The sequence below is a fragment of the Xyrauchen texanus genome, chromosome 45 (genome assembly GCF_025860055.1).
Source record: "Xyrauchen texanus isolate HMW12.3.18 chromosome 45, RBS_HiC_50CHRs, whole genome shotgun sequence".
NCBI lineage: Eukaryota > Metazoa > Chordata > Actinopteri > Cypriniformes > Catostomidae > Xyrauchen > Xyrauchen texanus.
Genome location: NC_068320.1, coordinates 23,575,684 through 23,598,354, shown reverse-complemented (window position 1 = coordinate 23,598,354; position 22,671 = coordinate 23,575,684). Strand labels below are relative to the sequence as shown.

Here is a 22,671-nt window from a genome sequence, read left to right as displayed (position 1 = left end):
GACAGCAGTGTTTCAACACAGACCCGCCCTCGCTCGTGAGCGAGCTGTCAATCATAGTCCGTCATCATTGTTGATACACTGGAGCAGAATGGCGCCTAAGCGATTGTGGTGTTCTGTTCTTCGGTGTAATAACGAACACAGCAGTCATTTTCATGTTCCTAAATCTGAACCGCTGAAGACGCAGTGGCTGAGTTTTATTTACGTTGGGAATATTCCCCACGAGCAACGTCAATGCGTTCATGTTTGCGCGAATAATTTTTCACCAGACTGCTTTATAAACGAGGGTCAGTATAAAGCTGGTTTTGCTAAGAAGCTGCTGCTGAAAAAAGATTCGGTACCAACTATTTATATTCCCTCTGCACCTCCAGAAGAAGTAAGTGTAACATTTTATTAACCTTTATATTAATCTTTGCAAATCGCTTGCACGCTTCACAATGAATGTGGCTAATGATTACACTCAGGGTACATTACGGCATGTTTTCCATAACGTTACGACGTTCTCAATATAATTCATAATCCCACGTTTATAATGAACAACGCGTTATGGTTATTGTGTTATTAAAAACTGTGTACGGAGGGGCGGGGTGACCAAAGCTCATTATCATTTAAAGTCATATGCACTGAAACGGCGTGCTGAAAACAGAGCTGATTTTGAGCAGGTAAAATTAGTGTTTCTTAAAATACTAATGAGAATTTTTAATAAAACTATATTACAAAGTTTTCATTTAGACCCTAAAGATTCATATTAACTTGTACAAAAATGGCATTATATGACCCCTTTAAGAATAATTTAACTAATGACAGTTTACTTTAAAATTTCTTAATTGAGTTCCCATAATGCAAAAGCTATGCAGCAAAGTTACTCTGTCAGCAAAGCCTCTTAGAGGTCTCCCTCTGTTAATTGAATACCAAAGGTATTCTAATTTGGGCAATTTGGGAAATATAAAAGTCAGACAGTCGACATGAGAATAATTATGCAATCTGTTGTAAAAATTTTACTTGGGATAATGTGATCTGACATTTTTACCAGACTCCTTTCCAACATAGGCTAATTAGCAGGACCTGATGGAGTCAAACAGAGAGTATTAAGCTCTTATCTGAAAGCATCAAATTAACCATAATATCTGATTTCAGAGTTCTGCATGTACAGATTCAGTAAAGGCCTGCTAATTGGGCATTTCATCAAACACTCCCAAAGTAACAGGCAAATGGCACAATATTAACAATATACTACTATGCCTTTGCTGGACAAGGAAGACTTCCTTATGATCATTGCCTGTATCAGCACTCTGTGACCTCCACATGGCTTTTTATGTTTTGTCATGTTCATCACCCCCCACATGTTTCGGTGGTGCATACCTCCTGTGCACATCCATAACTTCTCACTGTGACACTGAGTCAACATGGGGCCATTGTCCTCCACCTTAGTCTGAGGGGACGTCAGTAGCACTCTTTTCATCATTTGAAAATTATCTGATTTACTCCCCTTCAGTCCATATTTAGATTGCCTGGCTGTTTAGGGAGCTCCACATTTCATTTGAATATCAAAGTCCATGAGAAGGTGGCCAGACACTTTAAATACCAAATTTTGTACAGCTTGTTTGCCAGGGAATGTGAATGCTGAAGGGCTGATGACCAAAGGAATGAGTTTGGAGAAACAATGCATGCTTTGTGTAGCTCAACCCACACACACACACACACACAAACACAATACTAAAAACCCTGATCAGAAAGCCCTATATTAGCACCTCCTTGTTGGCCTGTTCTCACATTTGGGATCCCCAAAATAGGCCAACACTTTGACTACTGCACTCAAGTGCCAATATACAGATGTGTAGACATAGTTGCGCTATTATGCACTATTTTTCACTTGCTTTTCCAGAACTTGACAGAGGATCAACACATTGCATCATGCTAGCTAATATATTAAATGAATTAACTACAACTACAATATTAATTTAAAAAAAAATTATAATAATTTTAACAAAGGCCTAATTTACAAATACACAAATGTTTTACAAAAGGTACTTCTCATAGAAACAGTATCCAAAGTTCATGAAAAAGGTTTCCCACCATTATCCACCAAAATATAATGTCATGACTTGTGTGTGAAGCTGAAATTTCCTACCTGGGTTCCCTTTCTTCAATTTTTAGGACATCTTGACCTCTTTCAGGAACAAACTAAATCACTCTCATCAGTAAATCAAGAAGGAAAAAATAACAATCAAAGGGCTTGACCACCATGCCATAAGAGCTCTCTGAATGATTGGTTTTGTTTGAAAGTACAAAAGGAGTCCATTATTCATGCACTAATAATTCTACAGAAGGTGTCAGAAATTCAAAAGGCCCACCAGATCCAAAGGGCGCCAGTCTAAAAGTCCAATAACCATTTGTGCAAACTTATGTGCTCGTTCACTAAAGAGACGACCTTGTTAACATCCATTTCCATCTGTGCTATAGAGATTTGCAGAGGACTGTGTAAGAGGGGGGACAAGCATTCTCATTTCCCTTAAAAATGAGGTGACATTAATGGGAAGTGTTTTTTTTATTTTTTTTACGTAACTTAAAAAAAGGATTCTCTTTGTGAGGGGTGAAACCAAATTTGTGAGCAACTTTATCACCTGCCATCAGTAAGATGGTAAAGAACAGATATCTTTCTGGAAATACAAACACAAGGCTTCACTTTAATTAACACAACTGGGCTCAGAATAAAAAGAGAGCAAAACATTTAAAAACTCTTTGATGTTTAAGCTATATCACATGAGCAAGTGTGCGATATGGCCCTTCATCAGCACTGTTGTGATACATCAGCACTGCTGTGATTCGGACGCAGGCACGAGGCCGCAGGACATCACAGCAGTGCTGATTTAGGGCCATATAGCACGATTGCGAGTGTGATATTGCTTATATACAACAGTTCAATGAACAAGTAAATTTATAAAAATTTGAAAACACCGAGTACGGTCATAAAAACTCATGTGTGTATGGAACAACTTTCTTAAACGACGGATACTCCCAAGCGGGAGTATTTCTCCCTAATTTGCGGTAGCCAGTGCACAAAAGTCTTTCACTAGAGAGACCCCAGTCTTCTCTGCCATTTTAAACAGCACATCCTCTCCAATATGGAAAGTCCAGTAAGAGGTAAGCACCTTGAGTTTTGTAATTAATCAGTCTGTTGTGTCTCTCAGCTGTAATGAGCCTTAATGCTGAAGTTGTTACTTTAAAGCCGATTAAAGCTGTTTCCTAGCTTTAGTAGTAATACGAGCGATCACTGAGTGCTGTTGTATGTAAATACTGGCTGACACGGATTCACTTCACAACACCAAACTGGCTCATATTACATACAAAAATACAACAATATTAAATGTAAAGAGACAAATGGCTCTTAACACATCTGCACTGCTCTTACACTTTAGTTTAGAACAGCATGAACACAAGCGGAGTGATACACACACAGTGAAGTGTCCGAGTGCTGATGGTGTGAGGCCATCAGTGCTCATAGAATGTCACTCGTCCAATCAGATTCGAGGACCGGAACTAACCATTATATATTTATTTATAACACAGGTATACTCACAATGCCCTTTTTTATTTTGCATGTTTGGAGAAAATATGTTTATATGAGGGACATAGGGGTCAGCAAAGAATACTACCACAATAAAACAATGGAAGCCCAAGGCAAAACACCTGCATCTCAACCATTCTACGAGAAAGTCAGGACATGTTCCTGAAGATTCAGATATGGGAAATTCACAGCTTGTCTACATCATCACTCTTCAGCTTCAGTGTTTGAAACTCAACACTACTTCCGGCTATAAGTAAAAAATATGTCACATCGATTATTTACTTGTCATATCTCATCAAGACACTGTAGATATATTTGAGGCAATTTCTCTCTGCGAGTACAAAAATCACAGAATTTTACACACTGTGAAAATCTGCAAACATCTGTGAGAAAGCAGTTCCAGACCACAAGCCCTCATAAATTTAGAGGGAAGTCTAAGCTCACACCAAAAACTGTAACCTGAATCCTACCTTTCTGCTCAGTCAGATCTCAAATGAATATGATTTATGAAAATGATTCATATTTAAAAGCAATTCAGTAAAAAGTCAGTGATGCAATTGTTTCCAGTAAAAGAATGTAGGATTTTGTTTTATAGAAAAAATAATGTAATGTGAGCCTCTTTGAAACCTCCTGTAATTTTATGAGTGATGTTTCATCACAGGGAAAGCTTTGATAATTGTCTTGCATTTCAATGCTTTACTTTAGTGATCTATGCTATAGCCTAGTTTACAAGGTGCTGTCTGTTTATTATAGTATTTCCAACATATGACAAAAGCAAAGTCTCTGAGATAAGTGACAATCACTGCCTTTGTGCTTCATTCTGAGTATTTAAAGTATATCACAGTCAGCACAAGTCGTTAAGATGCTCCTGGCAGATACCTTTGTGCAGTCAGATAAACTGATGATTGTGCATTTTGCCTTCATCATGTTATATTGTTTCATGTGAAGCTAGAGCAGGTAGATAAGACATGTAATTTGGTGAATCTTCTGTTACTGTAAAGCGAAATAAACTGAATGTCACGGCATACAGTCATAGGTTTGCCTCCACAGGTTTCATGATCTCAGAAAAGCATGAAGTCATACCCCACAGTCACGCAGCAAAAACGAGATGGTAAGTCTTTACAAGGTTAAAGCTTAGATGGCGTTTTATGAGATTTTTCGTATGAAGAACAGACAGATTGTGGGGTATGTTGTGAAAAAAGTAAAAAAAATATATATAATGTGCCTCTAGACTTACCTTGACAATGTCCTGAGAATCCGTTAATCATATCACATTTGCATTATAGGCACAGAGTCTTAATTAATGCAAGGCAAAATATCACAAACAGTCAAGATGCAACATGCCAGGATTGATGTGATTCTTCACCACTGAAATGAAACCAAGCATGATATGTCTTGACTTAATATTTGAATGTACACTAGTATGAACGCATTTGTAGGCTACAGTAGCAGTTTTCAAACTTTTTGACATCCCGTGATGATCCCCTTGATAGGGAACCCCTTTCTAAAATATACATGTTATGTACATTGATCCAGTTGTAGTAATGTAGTAATTATGATATATATAAAAAAAAAGCAATACAGAGTTTTCAAAACTAAAGGGATAGTTAACACAAAAATGAAAATTCTCTCATCAATTAATCACCCTCATGCCAACCCAGATGTTTATGACTGAATTTCTTTCTTCTGCAGAACACAAACAAAGACTTTTAGAAGAATATCTTAGTTCTTTTGGTCTTTACAGTGCAAGTGAATGGTGACCAGAAGCTCCAAAAATCACACTTTCAATTTGCTATTCTGAAAGTAAAAATTATAGGTGAGATTTATAGAAAAAAAGGACTTCAATATCGATCTGTGTCTCACCCACACTTATCATATCGCTTCAGAAGACAATGATTAAAGGGTTAGTTCACCCAAAAATGAAAATCCTCTCATGATTTACACCACTTTAAGCCATTCAAGATGTGTATTACCTTTCTTCTTCAGCAGAACCAAACTGAAGATTTTAAGCACATTTCAGCTCTTTTTGTCCATACAATGCAAGCATACATACAGTCTGCTGGCTATTTGACAAGTAAAAGTTCGATTTTTGGAGCTTCAAAGGTCTGGTCACATTCACTTGCACTGTAAAGATGAACAGAGCTGAAATATTCTTTTAAAAATCTTAATTTTTGTTCTGCAGAAGAAAGAAAATCATACACATCTGGGTTGGCATGAGGGTGAGTAAATGTGAGAGAAGTTTCATTTTTTGGGTGGACTATTCCTTTAAATAAATGACATAATTAAATAATTAATTTAACAATTGTCATTGTACTAAAGCCAAAATGAATTATTCTAATATTATCTGGAAAACTTTTACTTTTTCTACCTACTATTAGAATAATTGTAGAAAAAAATGTTCAAACCTGATATAAAATAATTTAATTTGTAATCTTTATAAAGCGGAGTTAATTATTACGGTTTCATTCTGGTTTACAAAAATGTTGTCAATATTTATTAATTACATTTCTTTCACCCCTTTTCTGACATTTTCTGTGGACACAAGTTTGAAAACCCCTGGGCTACAGCAGAGGAGAATATGATTGAAAAATATTACAAATTACGGTCTGTTCCACACATTTGTCTTCAGGGGACGAGGAATTATATGCTAGTACACGAGACTACTTATACTTCATGGTGGGTCTTTATTTGTACTTTTTCAGAGGCTGAAATCCCCTGCAACTACTGAATCTGCTTTTGTAATATGGTAAAAAAAAGAAAAGAAAAGAAAAGAGCAACGACAACATTCTTTTAAAAAAATCACCTTCATATCATGGAAGAAAATAAATTATACAGATTTGAAACAATATGAGTGTGAAAGAATTATGACAGAATTTTTCACGGGAGTGTCAAGTTAAATATAATTTCAACTGAACAAGTCTCAAGACATCTGCGTTCGGCTCTATTGGTTGTTGTGCGTTTTGCTTTTTTTGTTGCCAGAACGTGTTTTTTCTGATCGCTTACTGGAAGAAATGCTTTAGCCAATATTTATATGAACGCTAATCATACTTGAGGGAAATAAATGCTTCTCTCAAAGTCACCAGAATGAAGTGCTTTGGTGTTGTTTTTGCAACAACAACAAAATTATCCTGGGGGAGCGTGCCACCGAAAACCCCTAGATATAAGCTTGTATTGGGCAGATGAATGAACTCCTGCCTGCGTCCATGGACGTCAGTGACAAAATACAAGCTGCTTTTCATGTAATAAATTCAGACTCACCTTTTAGCGGACTCACCTTTCTTTCAAATATCACTGGAAATGGAAAAGGACAACTGCTGTCAGAGATAAATTCAGCATCCCTCACATTCATTTCCCATGAAAATGTAACTGAAAACGTAAAGATCACATTGTTATGGTCTAATTAATCAAACTGTAATCTACAAAAAATTATAAATACATCTTATTTTGGCGCCGATTACCTCATCACGTTACACCTTCCGCCGTTACCTGTGCATTTCGCTTGACATAAATAGTTGTGCTTATTATCTTTCATGCATGTAATTAATCTACGATGTGGGTCAAAAACTGTACCTTGTGAAATTGATCGTAAGTGAATGCCATTATTCATGTTTTCCGTATCTTCATGTCTGAAATACTACCGAATTTAGTCTTCCCGCTACAACTTAAAGTCACGTGAAGGAAATACGTAATCTACCAGGAAGTGAAGGTCAAAGACAGCATGGCGGCGCGCAGTGTCATACAGTCTATAAGGGCAGGGTCCAGATCGTTTCACAGCAATCTCTGCTCCACGGGTTTGTTTCAGAGAATACCGAGTTTCTTGCAGCTGTCGTTTCTGGGGAGCACGCCGTGTCGCGGACTCAGGCATGGTGAGTTTGCGGGAGTTTCATCTTGTTGCAGTGGGACGCCTGCACAACAACATCCTCATCATTTCAAATATAAGACATATTATATTTTAGCTCATAACAGTTGCTGATCAATTATATTATTTTTTACGATATTATATTATATTATAGAATAGTAAAAAAAAAAAAACTATCAATAGTTAAGTTATTGTTCAATTTCTGTGTTGTGGACTCACATTCCGAATATCACCATTAACTGTCATGAATTCGTGTGTATGTTGTTTCTGTTACAGTGGAGGAAAAGAAAGAAGGAAAAACGACAGTTGTAAGTAGTTTTTTTATGTAGTAGAGACGTGCAAGTTATCATGCTATTGCAATATGATTTATGTTTTATACATGTTTGGAATTAACCATTTAATTCCCCTATTAATCTGAATATTGCACGCAATCTCTATGGTGCTCACAGCCCTGGATTAAACCAGCTGCCATTGTGTTATCCCTAACAAACTCACTGTTTACAGTAATCTAGTGATGCTTCATTTTTCCCTGTTTATCAGATAGAGGGGGTTATAGAGCCTACATCTGAACAACCTCAGCCTCCAAACCCCACTGCTCAATGTCCCATCTACAGATGGAACCTTCAAAACAAGTACAACTACACTGTAAGTGCTCATACATGCTAATTTGTGTGATTTTTGTGCACCTCTGTGTAGGCATTCTGAACCCAGTTTCATATTTGACTGCTCAATGTCTGAATGAATCTCTCTCTCTCTTTTATAAACATGTAGGACGTCCTGTTACTCAGTCAGTTCATTCGTTCAGATGGTGGGATGCTACCCCGGCGCATCACAGGCCTATGTGCTCAGGAACACAACAAGATATCAATTTGTGTGCAGATGGCCCATCGTGCAGGTGAGATTTTGCATAGATGAGCTTTTTTGTTCCATCCATTCCATTTAAAGTGACGATTATGAAAATTTGGCTATTGAGTTTAACAAAGTCAAACAAATAATTGGGATTATGACAATTCATTGTCTGTTTTAGGGATTTCATGATTATGACAATTAATTGTCATTAAAATACTTCAATTGTATATGTGCTTCATACACCTTATGAAGGCATTTTTAAATATTTAACATTGAATGACGTAATAAGATATGTACATATGACTTCATTAAAGGCTTTAAAAACTTTACAAATATTGCACACAGGAAGAATGACTTGGAAAAATATAAACTTATTTCCAAACACTAAAAATGTCTCTCTTTTTGGTCAACTTTGTCCATTTTATAATAACATATTAAAGTATACAAAATTAAAATATTTTTGTCCCAAATTCAGCACTTTCATGCATTATTTTAAGGCTCTCTGATTAAACCCACTAGGTGGGCGCCCTTATTGGTTAAAATACATTAAAGAAATGTTAAAGTGAAGCCCAAGCGCATTGCATTCACTATCAAAATCTTTGGGAGTTTGTCATGAACCTCTGCAGACTGCGCATGCATCAGAACGCTTTTATTACGTGCATCATGCGGTCCGCAGTGCAGCTCAGTCGATCAAAGTTCCTTTTATGGAGAGCTCTCATAATGCAAAAATGTGCCACTCATGACATTTCTATGCATTTGCTTAAAATGTCCTTTTATTTGTATAGCAAATGTGATTGGAATTTGAAGTGCACAATAATCATGGCTATTTCAAATAATTGCTGTTAGATCAATACTGCAATCGGATGATAATTTAATAATCGCGACAGGCTAGTATTTTATTAATTGTTCCAAAATAATCAAATCGGATCAAATGGTGACAATTTCAGATTTTACGATGCATTGTAGTCATTAAAGAATCATAATCTAATCGTTGTGAGTACAAATATTTACACCCCTATCAGTGACACTGCGGTTACTCTTTTTACGTTTTGATTGAAAATTATGTCCCTCAATTTCAGTAGATTTGATATGAATTATCTGATCTCAAGTAATAATAATGATAATTTAACCAGTTTCTTCTCATTTCTTTCCAGGTCTCCTACCAGATCATCGACCCCGCTTGCCTGAAGGCCATGTACCAAAACCAAAGCCATTCCCACCTCTCAACAGGTATGATATCTACTCTGTGCCACATAAAAATCAAGACTTGATTTAACACCAGAAAGCATATATTAACAATACATTTTTGATTTGCCATATTTTATTGTCTCTTATGGTCTGTTTTAGGTATCTGACACGGTACTCTGTGAAGTCTGTGAAGCCCATTTTCAAGACCGGGCTGAAATGGTGCAAGATTAGAATGCCTGTAGGGCATACTGCCCTAAAAAACAATGTCAGATACAGCCCCAAACCACTGTACACAAAGCACTGACAGACACAGCTGCTCACCCAGTCAAAACAGTGACTTTGTGTTTTTCATGAATGGGACAGTGGGATTTATGACTCATGGAGTGGGTATAAAACTGGATTGGTATTTTTTCTTGTTGTTCATTGCCTGTCATTTGAGATGAAATGGTGATATCATGTGAATTGTTATTTGATGAACCATCAAGAAGAAAATTCAGAAATCCCTATAATGTCCTGAGATGAACTTTAGCCCTAACTGCAGCCCTCTGATTGTGTGTACTGTCTGTACAGTATATTATTGCAAAGGCAGATGTGCAAATAAAACAGATATGTAAACCTCACGAGTAGCTGTTTCTGAGTTTGTACCCCCCCAAAAAAGCAAGGTGCTCTCTCTCGTGACTGCCTCGGGAATGAAATATAAATGGAACTTAAACATTTTGGGATTTGCTTTTATTTCATAAAATAACAGGAAAGAAAATTGTGAATGTAAGGTCACAAAGTTGACTACACATTAATGTTTAGGGGAAGGCATTCAAAAGGTTGGAACACCAGAATTGGGTGCTATAGCATCAAGGGGAGGGTGCTTCGCTTTTTGCCATCTATAGCATGAAGGGGAGGTCAAGATTCATAAGTCCATCCCCCATGTAGATATACCCATGCTGTGAGGTCTGGGGAACGTGGAAGAAGGTGAGACCCATCCACAGCATGCTGCGTAATACACACACCGTGCCTCCCCGCTCAAACAGCAGGCTCCATGACCCTACATAAAGAACACATGCAGTAAGCTTAATTTCAAACAAGAAACAGACTAGAAAGATCCCAGTCTGCAGGATCAAAGAGAAAATGAGACAAGAAATGATTTCACATAAACTGAATGTGAATTATCAACATAACAAGCATTGACAAAATCCAGACTCTGATAATTTGACATACGCTGAACAAAATCTGGAGAGAAGGAAATTGTGACAGAGAGTTGGCTCAGTTAGAGATGACTATTATAATAGCAGTGTATAAAGAAGAGGCGTTCAGGGGTCTTTCTGTCTGGGTGGCCACTGTATCCAGCTGCTGGTATTGGCTTGAACCCAGCACCACAAAACTCAATGCCAATGAAGTCTGTGTGTGAATCGCAGCTCTGAACATTCACAGGGAACAATGTTTAACCTGATAAACATTCAAATGTCAACAATAATGTCCATTGTCAGACTCCGCTTTATTATGAATCAAAATATTTCATGAGCAGCAATTCTAAAGACCATTCACCTAAGTATATTTCTTCAACTTCGGGCACTTATAGCACTATACACTTCTAGAAAGTAAGTCTCGATAAAATAAAAAATCAGGGTATGTACATGCATTACTGGACATTTTTACTTTGACACCACAGTGTCAAATCCACCATCTAAACTTCTGCCTTGTGTTTTATAGAACTGGAAATTATAGTGATGGAAATGGCATTTTTATAATTTTTGAAGTAAAATGTATGACTTAGTCTTTCCAAGGCTAATTTCAGTTAACATTTTGTGTATCCTAAATACACACAATTATATATTTTCACACTTTTTGCACTCTTGATTGGAAATGACATTCAAAATAAAAATAGTTTACCTTGATTTTTTTATTTACAAGTCATTTTCTTTGAAAGAATATTCAATACATGTCAACCTCAATCGACAGCTTTTGTGGCATAATATTAATTACCACAAAAATGTATTTTAACTTTCACCTACTTTATTAAAAAAAAAAAAAATAATAAATCACAGTGAAGAGTTACAGTGACGCACTTACAATGGAAGTGAATTGGGCCAATCCATAAATGTTAAAATTCTCAAGTGTTTCAAAAGTATTTTCACAAGACATACAAAATCTGTGTATTTACATGATTGTAGTGTGATAAAATAGATTACTAATTTTTTCTGTGTGAAGTTATAGCCAATTTGCCACTTCGTTGCCATGACGATGTAGTCGACAAACACTAAACCCCTAAAATGACTGTAGAAATTACTATTTAAACAGCTTTACAGCTCAAATAATACATGAGTTTTAATATCAGTATAAATGTAAATACATTTTTTAAATTATAAGGTTCAGATTTCTGCCTTTAAAAATGTTCCCTATTCACTGCCATCGTAAGTGCCTCACTGTATCCCAGATTTTAGCTTTTTTTAAAGAAAAGGAGGGATGATAGAGTTTTGTAGTTTCATGTTGAAGGTCTGGATATGGAACACAGTAAAAATGTACCCCTGGGACATGAAAATGCCAATGGAGGAAATGCAGTATTGTGTAGTTATACAACAATTTCTGCATTTCCAAGTTCTTTGGAAATCTAACCACTTTTTCCTGTCCAGGCCATATTCAACGAAACCTGAGTGAAGCCGAAGGGCGGCAAATAGCATTCATCAAGAGAAGTCTTTCCCAGTATTCTTTGCCCACTACCTAAAGCATCCAGATGAACCTGTTCACCTCTGAAACCTCTACAGACCGGATTGTTTTTTTCACCTGATTGGTCAAAGAAAAAAAAGAGGAAAGTGTTACATAGAGAAGGTAAATCTCCTCTTTCTGAGGCCTGATCCAAAAGACCCGCTCTAGTTTTTCAAAACAATTTGTCTTCAAAGACGAATCAAACCAGCTTAGCTGGGTATTGCCTGAGGTGAGCAACTATCTCTTAGAGAGGGAAATTAAGAAGGACAGATCACTGCATTTAATGAAACAGCTGAGATGTTTCTAACACACTTGAAGTCTGGGCATGTCTCCAGTTGTATGACCGGGTCATTAAATTCTCTTCTGAGAAACAAAGTGGCATTTGCCTTCTAAATCCGACAGTCCAAGAGCAATATTCCCTTTGAGGACATGATTCTTTGTCCTCTAATTCTTGTAGTCTTTGAAGGGTTATCATAGACTTCTCCTTCATTGTCTGTCTTTACTCTTTAAGGTCACATCCAGCAAGAGGTCTTAATCATGCTTTGAATGCTATATGAGGCTTCTAAATCCAAGGATAATTCCCAAAGTCATGAGCCAAAGCAGTGTTTTCTGTCAATTTCAAGGCTCAAACTGATGCGATTTGCTCAGTATAGATTCCATCTGTTTAAGATTCAGGATCAGCAGAACACGATATTCCACTAGGAACTCTACAGCTGCATCAACGTTAAACAATCTGTATTGGCCTGGGCAAGCAATGGGTAAAGCTTCATGAAGCATGTTTGATGAATATCTTTCAGCAAGCTTGTGAGTACCACAGAAGAACAGTTTCTGAACAACTTTTTGTTAGTTGCTACCCAACTGACAAAAACGACAGAAAACACCAATATATATGAAATGGGAAGCCTGATTTATTGTTGATGTACTGTAGAAATGGCAATCGCTTGAATGGTTCTTCTCAGAAAGGATAGAAAAAAAGAGTGTAAGGAAAGAGAACAATGGGATCTTAGTTTGCAGAACAACACCCCAGATGTCTTCTTGGCTTTAGTTTAGCTTTAGGCAGCTGCCAAATCATATCTGTCATTAGCCCAGGGAAATCCAGCTATGGGCAACATGGGATACCTAACAGAAGGATTCTAACACCCTCATCATATTTCCCACCACTATTAGGACTGGCAAAAAACGCCATTTGCATGTCAGCATAATTTTTTGGAAATCATGGTAGTGTTAACAGGAGTTGTTTACCTTTGAATTACAGTCACAATGTCTAATGAAAAAGGGGAGTTGGGCTTTTGGTGCAAATATTTCATTTCAGGGTTTGAGGGTGGGAGTTGAAGATGTCGTTCTGAGTTTGAGAAAGAATATTGTGCCTGAAAATAAAACCTCATGAAGAATAAAGCATCACACAAAATGGAAATATATCAGACTTGCTTTTAATTACCTTTGGGAATGTCCTCACTCAAAGGATCTAGAAAGTCGAGTGCAGGGTTGAGGTCAGCCATTTCCAAAATAGATTTCTTCTTCAGGTTAACTGGTTCACGAAAGTGCAGGTAGTTGCGCAGTTTTGTAGCCTCAGAGGGATGTAGACCTGTGAAACATGAATGTATGTGTTTCATATTTATGAAACAGTACGTATAATACAATGATAAATATTTAGTTCTCACATGACCTCACTACTTTGCATGTTTAACTTAGATAGAAAGTGCTGTCCAGTTGTAATTTTTTAAATATAATTTTGTGTTAAAATATATTAATTCTCATTCCATATACCATACAGAAAATGTGCATACTTCACAGTAAACATCATGTACATTGCAGAAATATAGTAGTATGAATAGTATTGTAGTATTTTATTTCAAACATAGCAAATGTGTTAAGAGAATTAAGATGAGAGTTGCTGTAATTGAAAATAAGATATTTACACACAACTGACATGATGACATATGATCAGCAGAATAGAAATACAGAATTTGGTCTCATACACACAGCTGCTTCTAATTTCCAGTAGAAGATGTATACATTTACACACACACACACATATGCAAACACACAAACTCACAAATTGGAAGAGCTTGGCTGTAAGTATACCTCCAAAGCTTCGGTTTGTCAGCACTTTGCCTTTGGGACTCTTGACAAATGCACCACGTGGCACCACGGATGCATCTTTATCAATATTAAACACAGTCGTCGCCAATCGGCTCTCCTCATTCACTTTAACCTACAGGAGCAGCAAAACATTAACATTCAACAAGCCACTTGCCATTTATGATATTTACTCCAACGCTCACCACCATGAATAAACAGACACTGAATAAATGATAGGCTAACAGTTCTGTTAAATCAAAACATTACCCTGCTGACATAAACAGCATATTGATGATTGTTTTTTTTATTATTATTATTGTTCTGAAGCTCCCACGTCCCCCAATATCTGAAAAACACTTTGAATACTAAAAATGTAAGTTAAGCTCAGAAAGGACATATCAAAGTATGTTAAAACTAGGTTGTATAGAGTGCAACAGTGCCCGCCCACTTTGTCAGCCGTGTTGGTTCAGGAAGTATTTTTCCCATTAATTTTTCCAATTGACTTGTCAAAAAAATCCTTCATAAAAGAGTTGTAAGCCATGACCCAAACCAACCAGCTCTGAGCTGAAACACAACATTACAAACTTTGATTTGAAGCAAAAAAGTATTTGAAAATCAGACAAAGAAAAAGATACAATGCAGTGTAATTAACCTCTTTTATGAGGCACAGACTACAATCCCATGAAGCATTGTGAATGATGTCACTGAATAAAAAAATATGTGAATATATAAAACTATTGATTTTAGGTTGTTCATTAAAAGTATAGAAACATAATATTTTAAGTTTATTGCAAAATATTCTGATATGTACAATTAGAGAATAGTTTAAGGATGAAGAGACACCAACTTGATTACGTCATTCACAGAGTGTCATGGGAGTGGGCGGTCGTTCCGAGGCACGTTTCCGAGGCTTGGTTGGCCGCAGTTCTCTGATTGGTGGATCTTTCTCTGCTGTGCCATGAGTAATGTAGTTGTTTACCAGAAATTATGCTATCAAACACGATGTTAAAACAATGAAGATGAATTAATGAAGATGGATGGCTTCAATGGAAGCATATACCATTGGTGAACAACCTCAGAGCTCAAGGTAGGTCTATCTTTAAAGGTTTATAAGTTATCATTGAAAATCAATTAGTCTATGGAAAAATGAATGGGATTTTTACTGCCGTAACAAGACTGTTGCACTCTATTAGGGGGAGGGACATTTATATTCTAGAGAGCATTTGATGAGTGAGTGCTGCATGAGTCATCAATATTTTTGGTCTGTTTTCAAGAAGATACAATTTTTTATTTTTAAATACATTTTAGGGGTAAACTTGCATTTAGATTACTTTAAAATTAACAGACATCGACTCAAAGCCACAAAACGCTTTAAAAGACTTCCTCAACAAGTCCATGTAAGATATACCACATAAACTAAGACAGATGGGGGAAGGGTTTAAGTATTCTCCTTTTTCCTATTTCCAGAGATGAAGCATGCTTATTATAGCCCCATCTGTGTCATGTAAACCACCCGCCCCTCCTCTCACCGTGACCTCCTCCTCAATGGCTTCGTCCCCCTCTCCTTGAGTGCGTGTCTCTGTGTGCTCATATTCATGGGACAGGTCGCCTGTGAATCGCCCCTGTGCAGCTAAAGCCACATCTGCGATCATGGACTCAGTGGCTGGAGGCAGCAGGTGCCAGTCCATGCAGTTTAAACTATTAAATGATGAATAAATAAGAATAGGCCTAATAAGAATACACAGACATAGGTATTGAATATGTATGTTATGTCAAAGACTAGAATATTGGAACACTATATCTCTTGAATAAATATAGTATTGAAATTACTAAAACTAATAAAAAATATATAATAATCAATGGTTCCTGTAATAAAATATTTTCAAAAGTAGCATGTTATAAAATATGTATGTACTAATATATATGGTAATATACAATAAACATGAACATAAGACACTAATCAAAATAAATACATATACACACACGCAACACACACACACTGGCGCAACAACACTTTTTTTGAGGGGTATGCAACAAGTAACACTAACAAGAGTACACAAATAACGTTATAATTTCCTGTTATTGCTATTATCAAATGGTGCGTAACTTGATGCCCATCTGGCTTGCCTGAGGTTGGTTTCTCAACACTGACATTTTCCAGTCCCAGTTTCACATCCTTTTATGACAGTGTCCACGCTTTGCTCTACCATTCTCCGTTGACTATAGCCTGCTCTAAATTTGGGGAAATTTAATGCATGTGTTGTGTGCACATTTTTACGTTGGATTTTCTGTTTATTGTTATCAAAAATAAATTAAATGTAAAATAAAATAATAATAATTACACAACTCATGGACATACCGTCCTACCGCCTTGCTTCAACTCGGTAATGTAATACCATGTCGCAAGAAATCTCATCGGGTTCCTCTGGTCCTGTGGGAGGTCCGAGGAAAAGCAGACCTCAACTTCAAGCCTTACTTCAAGATTTTCAGAAATAAAGTGAGTTAAGCCTCCCAGTCCCTCTTCATCCACTTGGGAATTTTTTCTTAATTTCAAAAAATGTACTGTTTTTTATTTTCCATCTTCAATCGTTTTTCTGTTTTGTGCCCAGGCCAGAACATATTCCCACTCTTACCATTTTTGTCATGTGACAGAAGGTGAGCGGTAGCTATTAGGGTACCTCTTGATAAATTACAAAAACATTTTTTTATAATAATACAAATAATTTGAAAAGCTTATTGAAACCCATTTAAAATGCTAAGATGTTTTTTTAATTCAAATAAAATTTTATTTAAAATTCATCCTTTCATTATTGTTTAAAATTGTGCTTTTGGTTATTTGCAAGGTATTATGGAGATTTTAAAAAGTATGATTTTGGCGCCCCTATATATATATATATATATATATATATATATATATATATATATATATATATGTATGTGTACGTGTACACACACACACATATACATATATATATATATATATATATATATATAGGGGACAAAATGGGGTATGCAAAATATGCAACGCATAGGGGCGCCAAAATCATACACACACACACACACACACACACACACACACACACACACACACACACACACACACACACACACACACATATATAGATTTATTGTCATTTTAAATACACAATATTTTATTCAAATTAAGAGCAATAACAATGTGATGATGTCCTACCTGTACAAAGACTTTTTGTTGTTCATTTCATCCTCTCCAACCCCTTGAGCAATAAAATAGTCACATTTTACCCCCAGAATCTTCCCCCAAAACAAAACCCGGCTGAACATGTAGTTTCTCTTCAGTATGATAAGAGAGGTTTGAAGAGCAGCTCTCTGCTCACAGCTCAAAATCAAACCATTACCAGCAACTAAATCCAACGAGTAATGCAAAGTATCAGAGTCCATCTCTAAAACCATTCAAATAAACAACTGAAAGATTTGTACTAGTGTAGTTTAATATCTGACGAAAGCTAGCAAGCTAATCAGCCTCACTCTCCAGCTGCTATATGGTTGCTATGGTAAACAAAAGCCCTAGTGGCCTGTTACCATAGTAACTCAGGGACACTGTAGGCACAAACTGAAATGTGCAAATTGAAAAGCTCTGTGCTAATTCCATTTCTGCTCACATAAAAATAATATTTATGTAGCCTATTATTTTATTTATTTATGATTTATTTAAAGGTGCACTTAGTCATTTTTTATGCATGTCCTCCTTGGCTTACACTGACACCTAGCGGTGTGGAAGCAACATCATTCATACTCAATAGTTTTCAGTTACTGATGCCTTTTAAGAAATTAAATATTTTGTCAGCTCTGATTAGTTTAATCCATTAGTAAAAGTGTCCAGTAACAGAGTGGTAACTAAGATTAAAGGTGCTGTAAGCAAATTTTTTTCATGGAATGCAAAAATGTTCCTAAACCCTGAAAAAAGTGTAGTGAAATGTTTCACTACATTCACATACTCTCTGTGATAGCTGTAGACTTTGTAAACAACAAACAAAAATGTGTCCGCTAACCATGGACATTGACACTTTCAGCCTGTCACTCATTTTGCACATTCTCATTGTATTGCAGTTTCAGTGAATTATTGAGTTTACTGCCATATTTATGCCATGTTGCTTGTAACAGTTGTCACTTGACAGCACTTTTTTGCTGCTGTTGTTTTGAACAACCGTTTCTGCATGATTTTGGTCTCAAAAAAGGATTTGGGATCTTTGTAAATGGTAAAATGGTAAATGGTCTGCACTTATATAGCACCTTTTTAAGCCTTAACGGTATTCAAAGCGCCTCATTCACCCATTCACACACCAATGGCAGCAGAGCTGCTATGTAAGGCGCTAGCCTGCCATTGGGAGCAACTTGGGGTTCAGTGTCTTGCCCAAGGACACTTCGGCATGTGGAGTCGTGTGCGCCAGGATTCGAACCACCAACCCTGCGATTAGTGGCTGACCCGCTCTACCAACTGAGCCACAGAGCCACAAAAATTTTTGAAGGTTACTGATATGACTCAAGTCCTTCGCTCATGTGAGAGGACATTGTTTTATATGTTTCAAAATTGCAATAAATTTCTTAAGGAGTACAACTTTTTTTTATGAGGAACCTTTTACTGAGTGCACCTTTAAAACTAATATCGTCATCCCTTTGAAATCTTTACAGATTGAAAAACTGAGAAATGAAATCATTTTGGCATTTATTTTTAGGGTCATTGTGGGGACAAGAGATAAGAAAGTCTCTATTAAGATTTGAACATAATTTATTTTAAAATCAGAAATTTTAGCACATGTACATTATGTAGAACTGTAGTCTGGTTGAATGATGTCTTTGTGGTTTTAGGACAGTTTGCAGTTTAAGGATGCTCCTCTACTGAGAGAGACAAACAGGAAGCATCTGACACAGCTGGCAGGATGTATGTTCTGTCTGACCTAAAGCCCCTGCGTGATACCAACAGCTTTACACACTGTATGTGTCAAGTGCTGTTAACACCAACTAAAGGTGATGGGAGAAGTCAGCTGCCTGCTGTGAACTAATCCATGTGTGTTTGTGTGTGTAAAAGCAATTAATGTGTCAGGACAGGATGATTCACATGTATTACAGAAATGAGAATCATTATTAATAACTAATGAATTTGTGACAATGCTTCATTCTCATGAGAATAATGTCACAATGCAAATAATCTTAATGGTTCTAATGCATGCTTAATTGTCTTCGTGTAAAATGTATATACAGTGTGTTTTTTAGAGATAGGTTGAATTATGTTCTTCATGAGATTCACCCATTTTGCCACTCACATGTTCACGTGCTTTGTTTTGTTTTGTTCACCTTTATTGGTCTATATGTCTGCTCAATAGCATAGGCTTTTTTCTGCACTTTTACAAACCTCACACATAAGACCAAAAACCTTGAGAAGCAACATCCGTTACAGGTGTCATATATGTAGCCTACTTAACACTCCAGCACTAGGACATTGAGCATGAGTGCTAGCTGATATGTCTGCATCAGTGTGATTAGCGAAGGAATGGCTTGCCACAAAGACCCCGTTGAGTTGGCAGCACTGAAGTTCAACATACACACACACATTCACAGGAGATTAGCAGTGACAACATCACAACCGCCTCTGGCTATAACTCACAAAGCGAAGACATCTCTTAAAGGCTATGACTGTAGGGGAAAGATTTTGGACAGGAAAGAAAGGGGAGTTTGGGGAGTAGAGGAAGAGAAATATCTGAATTTCAAATCTTTGGACACAGATTTGCCTGGAGCTTAGACACCTTGTTATGTTATATTGGGTTATATTGGATTGACACTAGAGTGCAACAGTGCCTTTCTTCCAGTCATCTTGGTTTCGGAAGTATTCTTCCCATTCATTTTCCCCAAGGGGATTTCATAAAAATGCTTCATAAAGAAGTTCTATTCCATGACCCAAACCAACCAGCTCCGAGGTGAATACCAATATTACAAACTTTGATTTTAAGCTAAAAGGTATTTGAAAATCTAACAAAAAGACAAAAGGTACAAGGCTGTATCTTTTATGAAGGAATTAACTATGATCCAATGATATACTGCAAATTAATTATTCAAATTAAAAAGGTCGAAAATATCGACTGATATAAAGTGGACGGACACTGCAGAGTTTTCTGCAGTTTTTTTTAATAATCAGTTTAAACAACCCAGACTGATGGCTTCATCAGAAGAATATACCATACTCAGAGCTCACAGTTTATAAGTAATAGCTAAAAATCAGTTTGCCGACAGTGTTCTTGTTTGTTATAGTGACACCTATTGGCATGAATGCAGCCCACGTTTTGTTTTTATAGAAACACCCTTTTCCAAGCATAATTTGTTTTAATTATTAGGCAGAACAAAAGTATCTGATAATCTCCCTAAATTGACTCACTTTAGTCTCTTTGTTGAGTCAATGTTGCGCCGCTCAAACCAATGTGCCACAGAGCTACAATGTTTACACTTTTTCAGGGAAATCAACCTAATGTATGGCTAGTTTACTTATACTTCTCTCTGTACTATAGTAAGCTGAGGGTAAACTATTTTAACGATCCCATGATATACACTTCAGCTTCAAAACAAAGAGTAGTAGCACTGCAAGAATCGGTCTCATAACTAGGAATGAGGCTCAATCAGGGAATTCTTTCTCTAATTCTTCAGTGTCTTTTCTCATTTCTATTTTTCCTTGGGCTGTCATCATTTTTTTCCTGAGTAAACTCTGCCAACCTTAAAAGACATCTGGCAAGGAAAAATTTCTGTCTGGGTAATGGGAATAAGTTTAACCCCAGGGTTTGGTGAAGGTCTATTACACTGCCTCTGAGAACGTTAACTTTACAGACCACCAGTGTTGCCATGGGAATAATCCCCACAAACAAAAGGGAGGGATCTAAAGGGGAAATCAATGCTGTTGGGCTTTGTGGTTGGCTAGCATACAGATCAGTCATACATACTCTGGTCATGAGGTCAGAGGCATCAATCATGGCTTCGATAAAGAGCGCAGACTATCTGAAAAGACAAGAGAAGAAGGGAGGAGAGGAGGAAACATCTTTGTCTGTGTTAATTGAGGGATGAATCATCTTTGGGGGTATTTTGAGGCACCACATACAAGTGCAATGTACAATAATTAGTTCCTGTGGTATGAAAGACCAAACCCAGCTGGAGACGACTCATTCATCATATGATGTGTGTTTGAGACCAGTCAACGGTGGTACACTTTCTTTAAAAAGTGAAAGTTTACTTGTTATCCAAGTGGTTGGTTTGCCTACAGGCCTTCAGTAGCTGTTTCTAGAGTATTTCTGGATTCGCTTCAGCTGCCAACGCTTGACTCTCTTCAACCCAGAATGCTTCACTGGTCTGGGGGGTTTTGCCACTTGAAGCCCCAAACTACTACATTTTCAGCTGATTTTAAGAATCACTAAAATGCTTATTTATTTGACGCATCTTTATCAAATCCATCTAAGTATGTGGCCTTTTATGTCTTTAAACACCTGAGACCCTACATCAACCTATGTCCAAATTACGTTTCGGCTTCGCTATAAGTGACGCATAATTTAATTGAATTTTATACCGAATTATCTCAGTTCAGGAGACTCTGGGCTGTCAGTAAAGGGTTAAAATTTCAAAGCATGGAGTCATGAGATCAAACAATATGGCGTTGATCACAGAGGAGTCCAGAAACTGGTGAAAAACACAAACCAAACTACATCTGGTAAGAAACCTAATTAAGTTTTGCATTGAAACCTTTTTGAGTAAAAAGATTAGAGTTTCTAGTTTCATCCGGTATGCCATTTTTTACATTTGAGTGATTTATTGTGAAACGGTGCGCTCTTAAACACAATGACCACATTCGTGGACTGTATGGTCAGTTTCAGTTAAAATATCCTGTATTCATTGTGCATTATCACATTGAGAATCGATGGGTTCATATTTATATGGAGTTAGGGTGAAAATAATGTGCATTACAAACTGTTCTGAGACCATTTAACAACTTAGTCCCACTGTCCACATATGAGTACATATACTGCCATTCACAATTTTGGGTTAACTTGACTGAATTGTTTCTCATGATCTTAAAAACCTTTTGATCTGAAGGCATATGCTGAAATATTTTGTAGACAAATGTATAATTGTGCCAACAAATTAATTTATTTCATTACAAAACAAAAGAGTATTTGAAATGGACTGAATAATAAAGAAAAGCAGCCAATAAGTGCACAGCATAGATGGGAACTCCTTCAATACTATATAAAAAGTATCCCAAGAAGTTGGTTGAGAAAATGTCAATAGCACATGTTTGCAAATTCTAGGCAAATGGAGACTACTTTGAAGATGATAAAATATAAATGTTTTTTTATTTTTTATTTATTTATTTTGTCACAACGTAATTCCCATATTTCCATGTTATTCCATAGTTTTG

General features: G+C 36.7%; 2 protein-coding genes across 2 annotated transcripts; one reads left to right on the top strand and one right to left on the bottom strand.

Moving 5' to 3' along the window:
* The first annotated feature begins 7,245 nt into the window (after window positions 1-7,245).
* Window positions 7,246-10,081, top strand: mrps18a (mitochondrial ribosomal protein S18A). The gene is made up of 6 exons (XM_052118903.1): window positions 7,246-7,431; window positions 7,701-7,732; window positions 7,965-8,069; window positions 8,196-8,319; window positions 9,428-9,503; window positions 9,621-10,081. The coding sequence occupies exons 1-6, from the start codon at window positions 7,284-7,286 to the stop codon at window positions 9,763-9,765; spliced, it is 630 nt and encodes a 209-aa protein (XP_051974863.1). The 5' UTR covers window positions 7,246-7,283; the 3' UTR covers window positions 9,766-10,081.
* Window positions 10,082-10,183: 102 nt separating this feature from the next.
* rsph9 (radial spoke head component 9) lies at window positions 10,184-17,797 on the bottom strand. The gene is made up of 5 exons (XM_052119010.1): window positions 17,434-17,797; window positions 15,770-15,938; window positions 14,244-14,373; window positions 13,597-13,743; window positions 10,184-10,500 (listed from the first exon to the last, which is right to left on the bottom strand). The coding sequence occupies exons 1-5, from the start codon at window positions 17,670-17,672 to the stop codon at window positions 10,340-10,342; spliced, it is 846 nt and encodes a 281-aa protein (XP_051974970.1). The 5' UTR covers window positions 17,673-17,797; the 3' UTR covers window positions 10,184-10,339.
* Window positions 17,798-22,671: the final 4,874 nt, after the last annotated feature.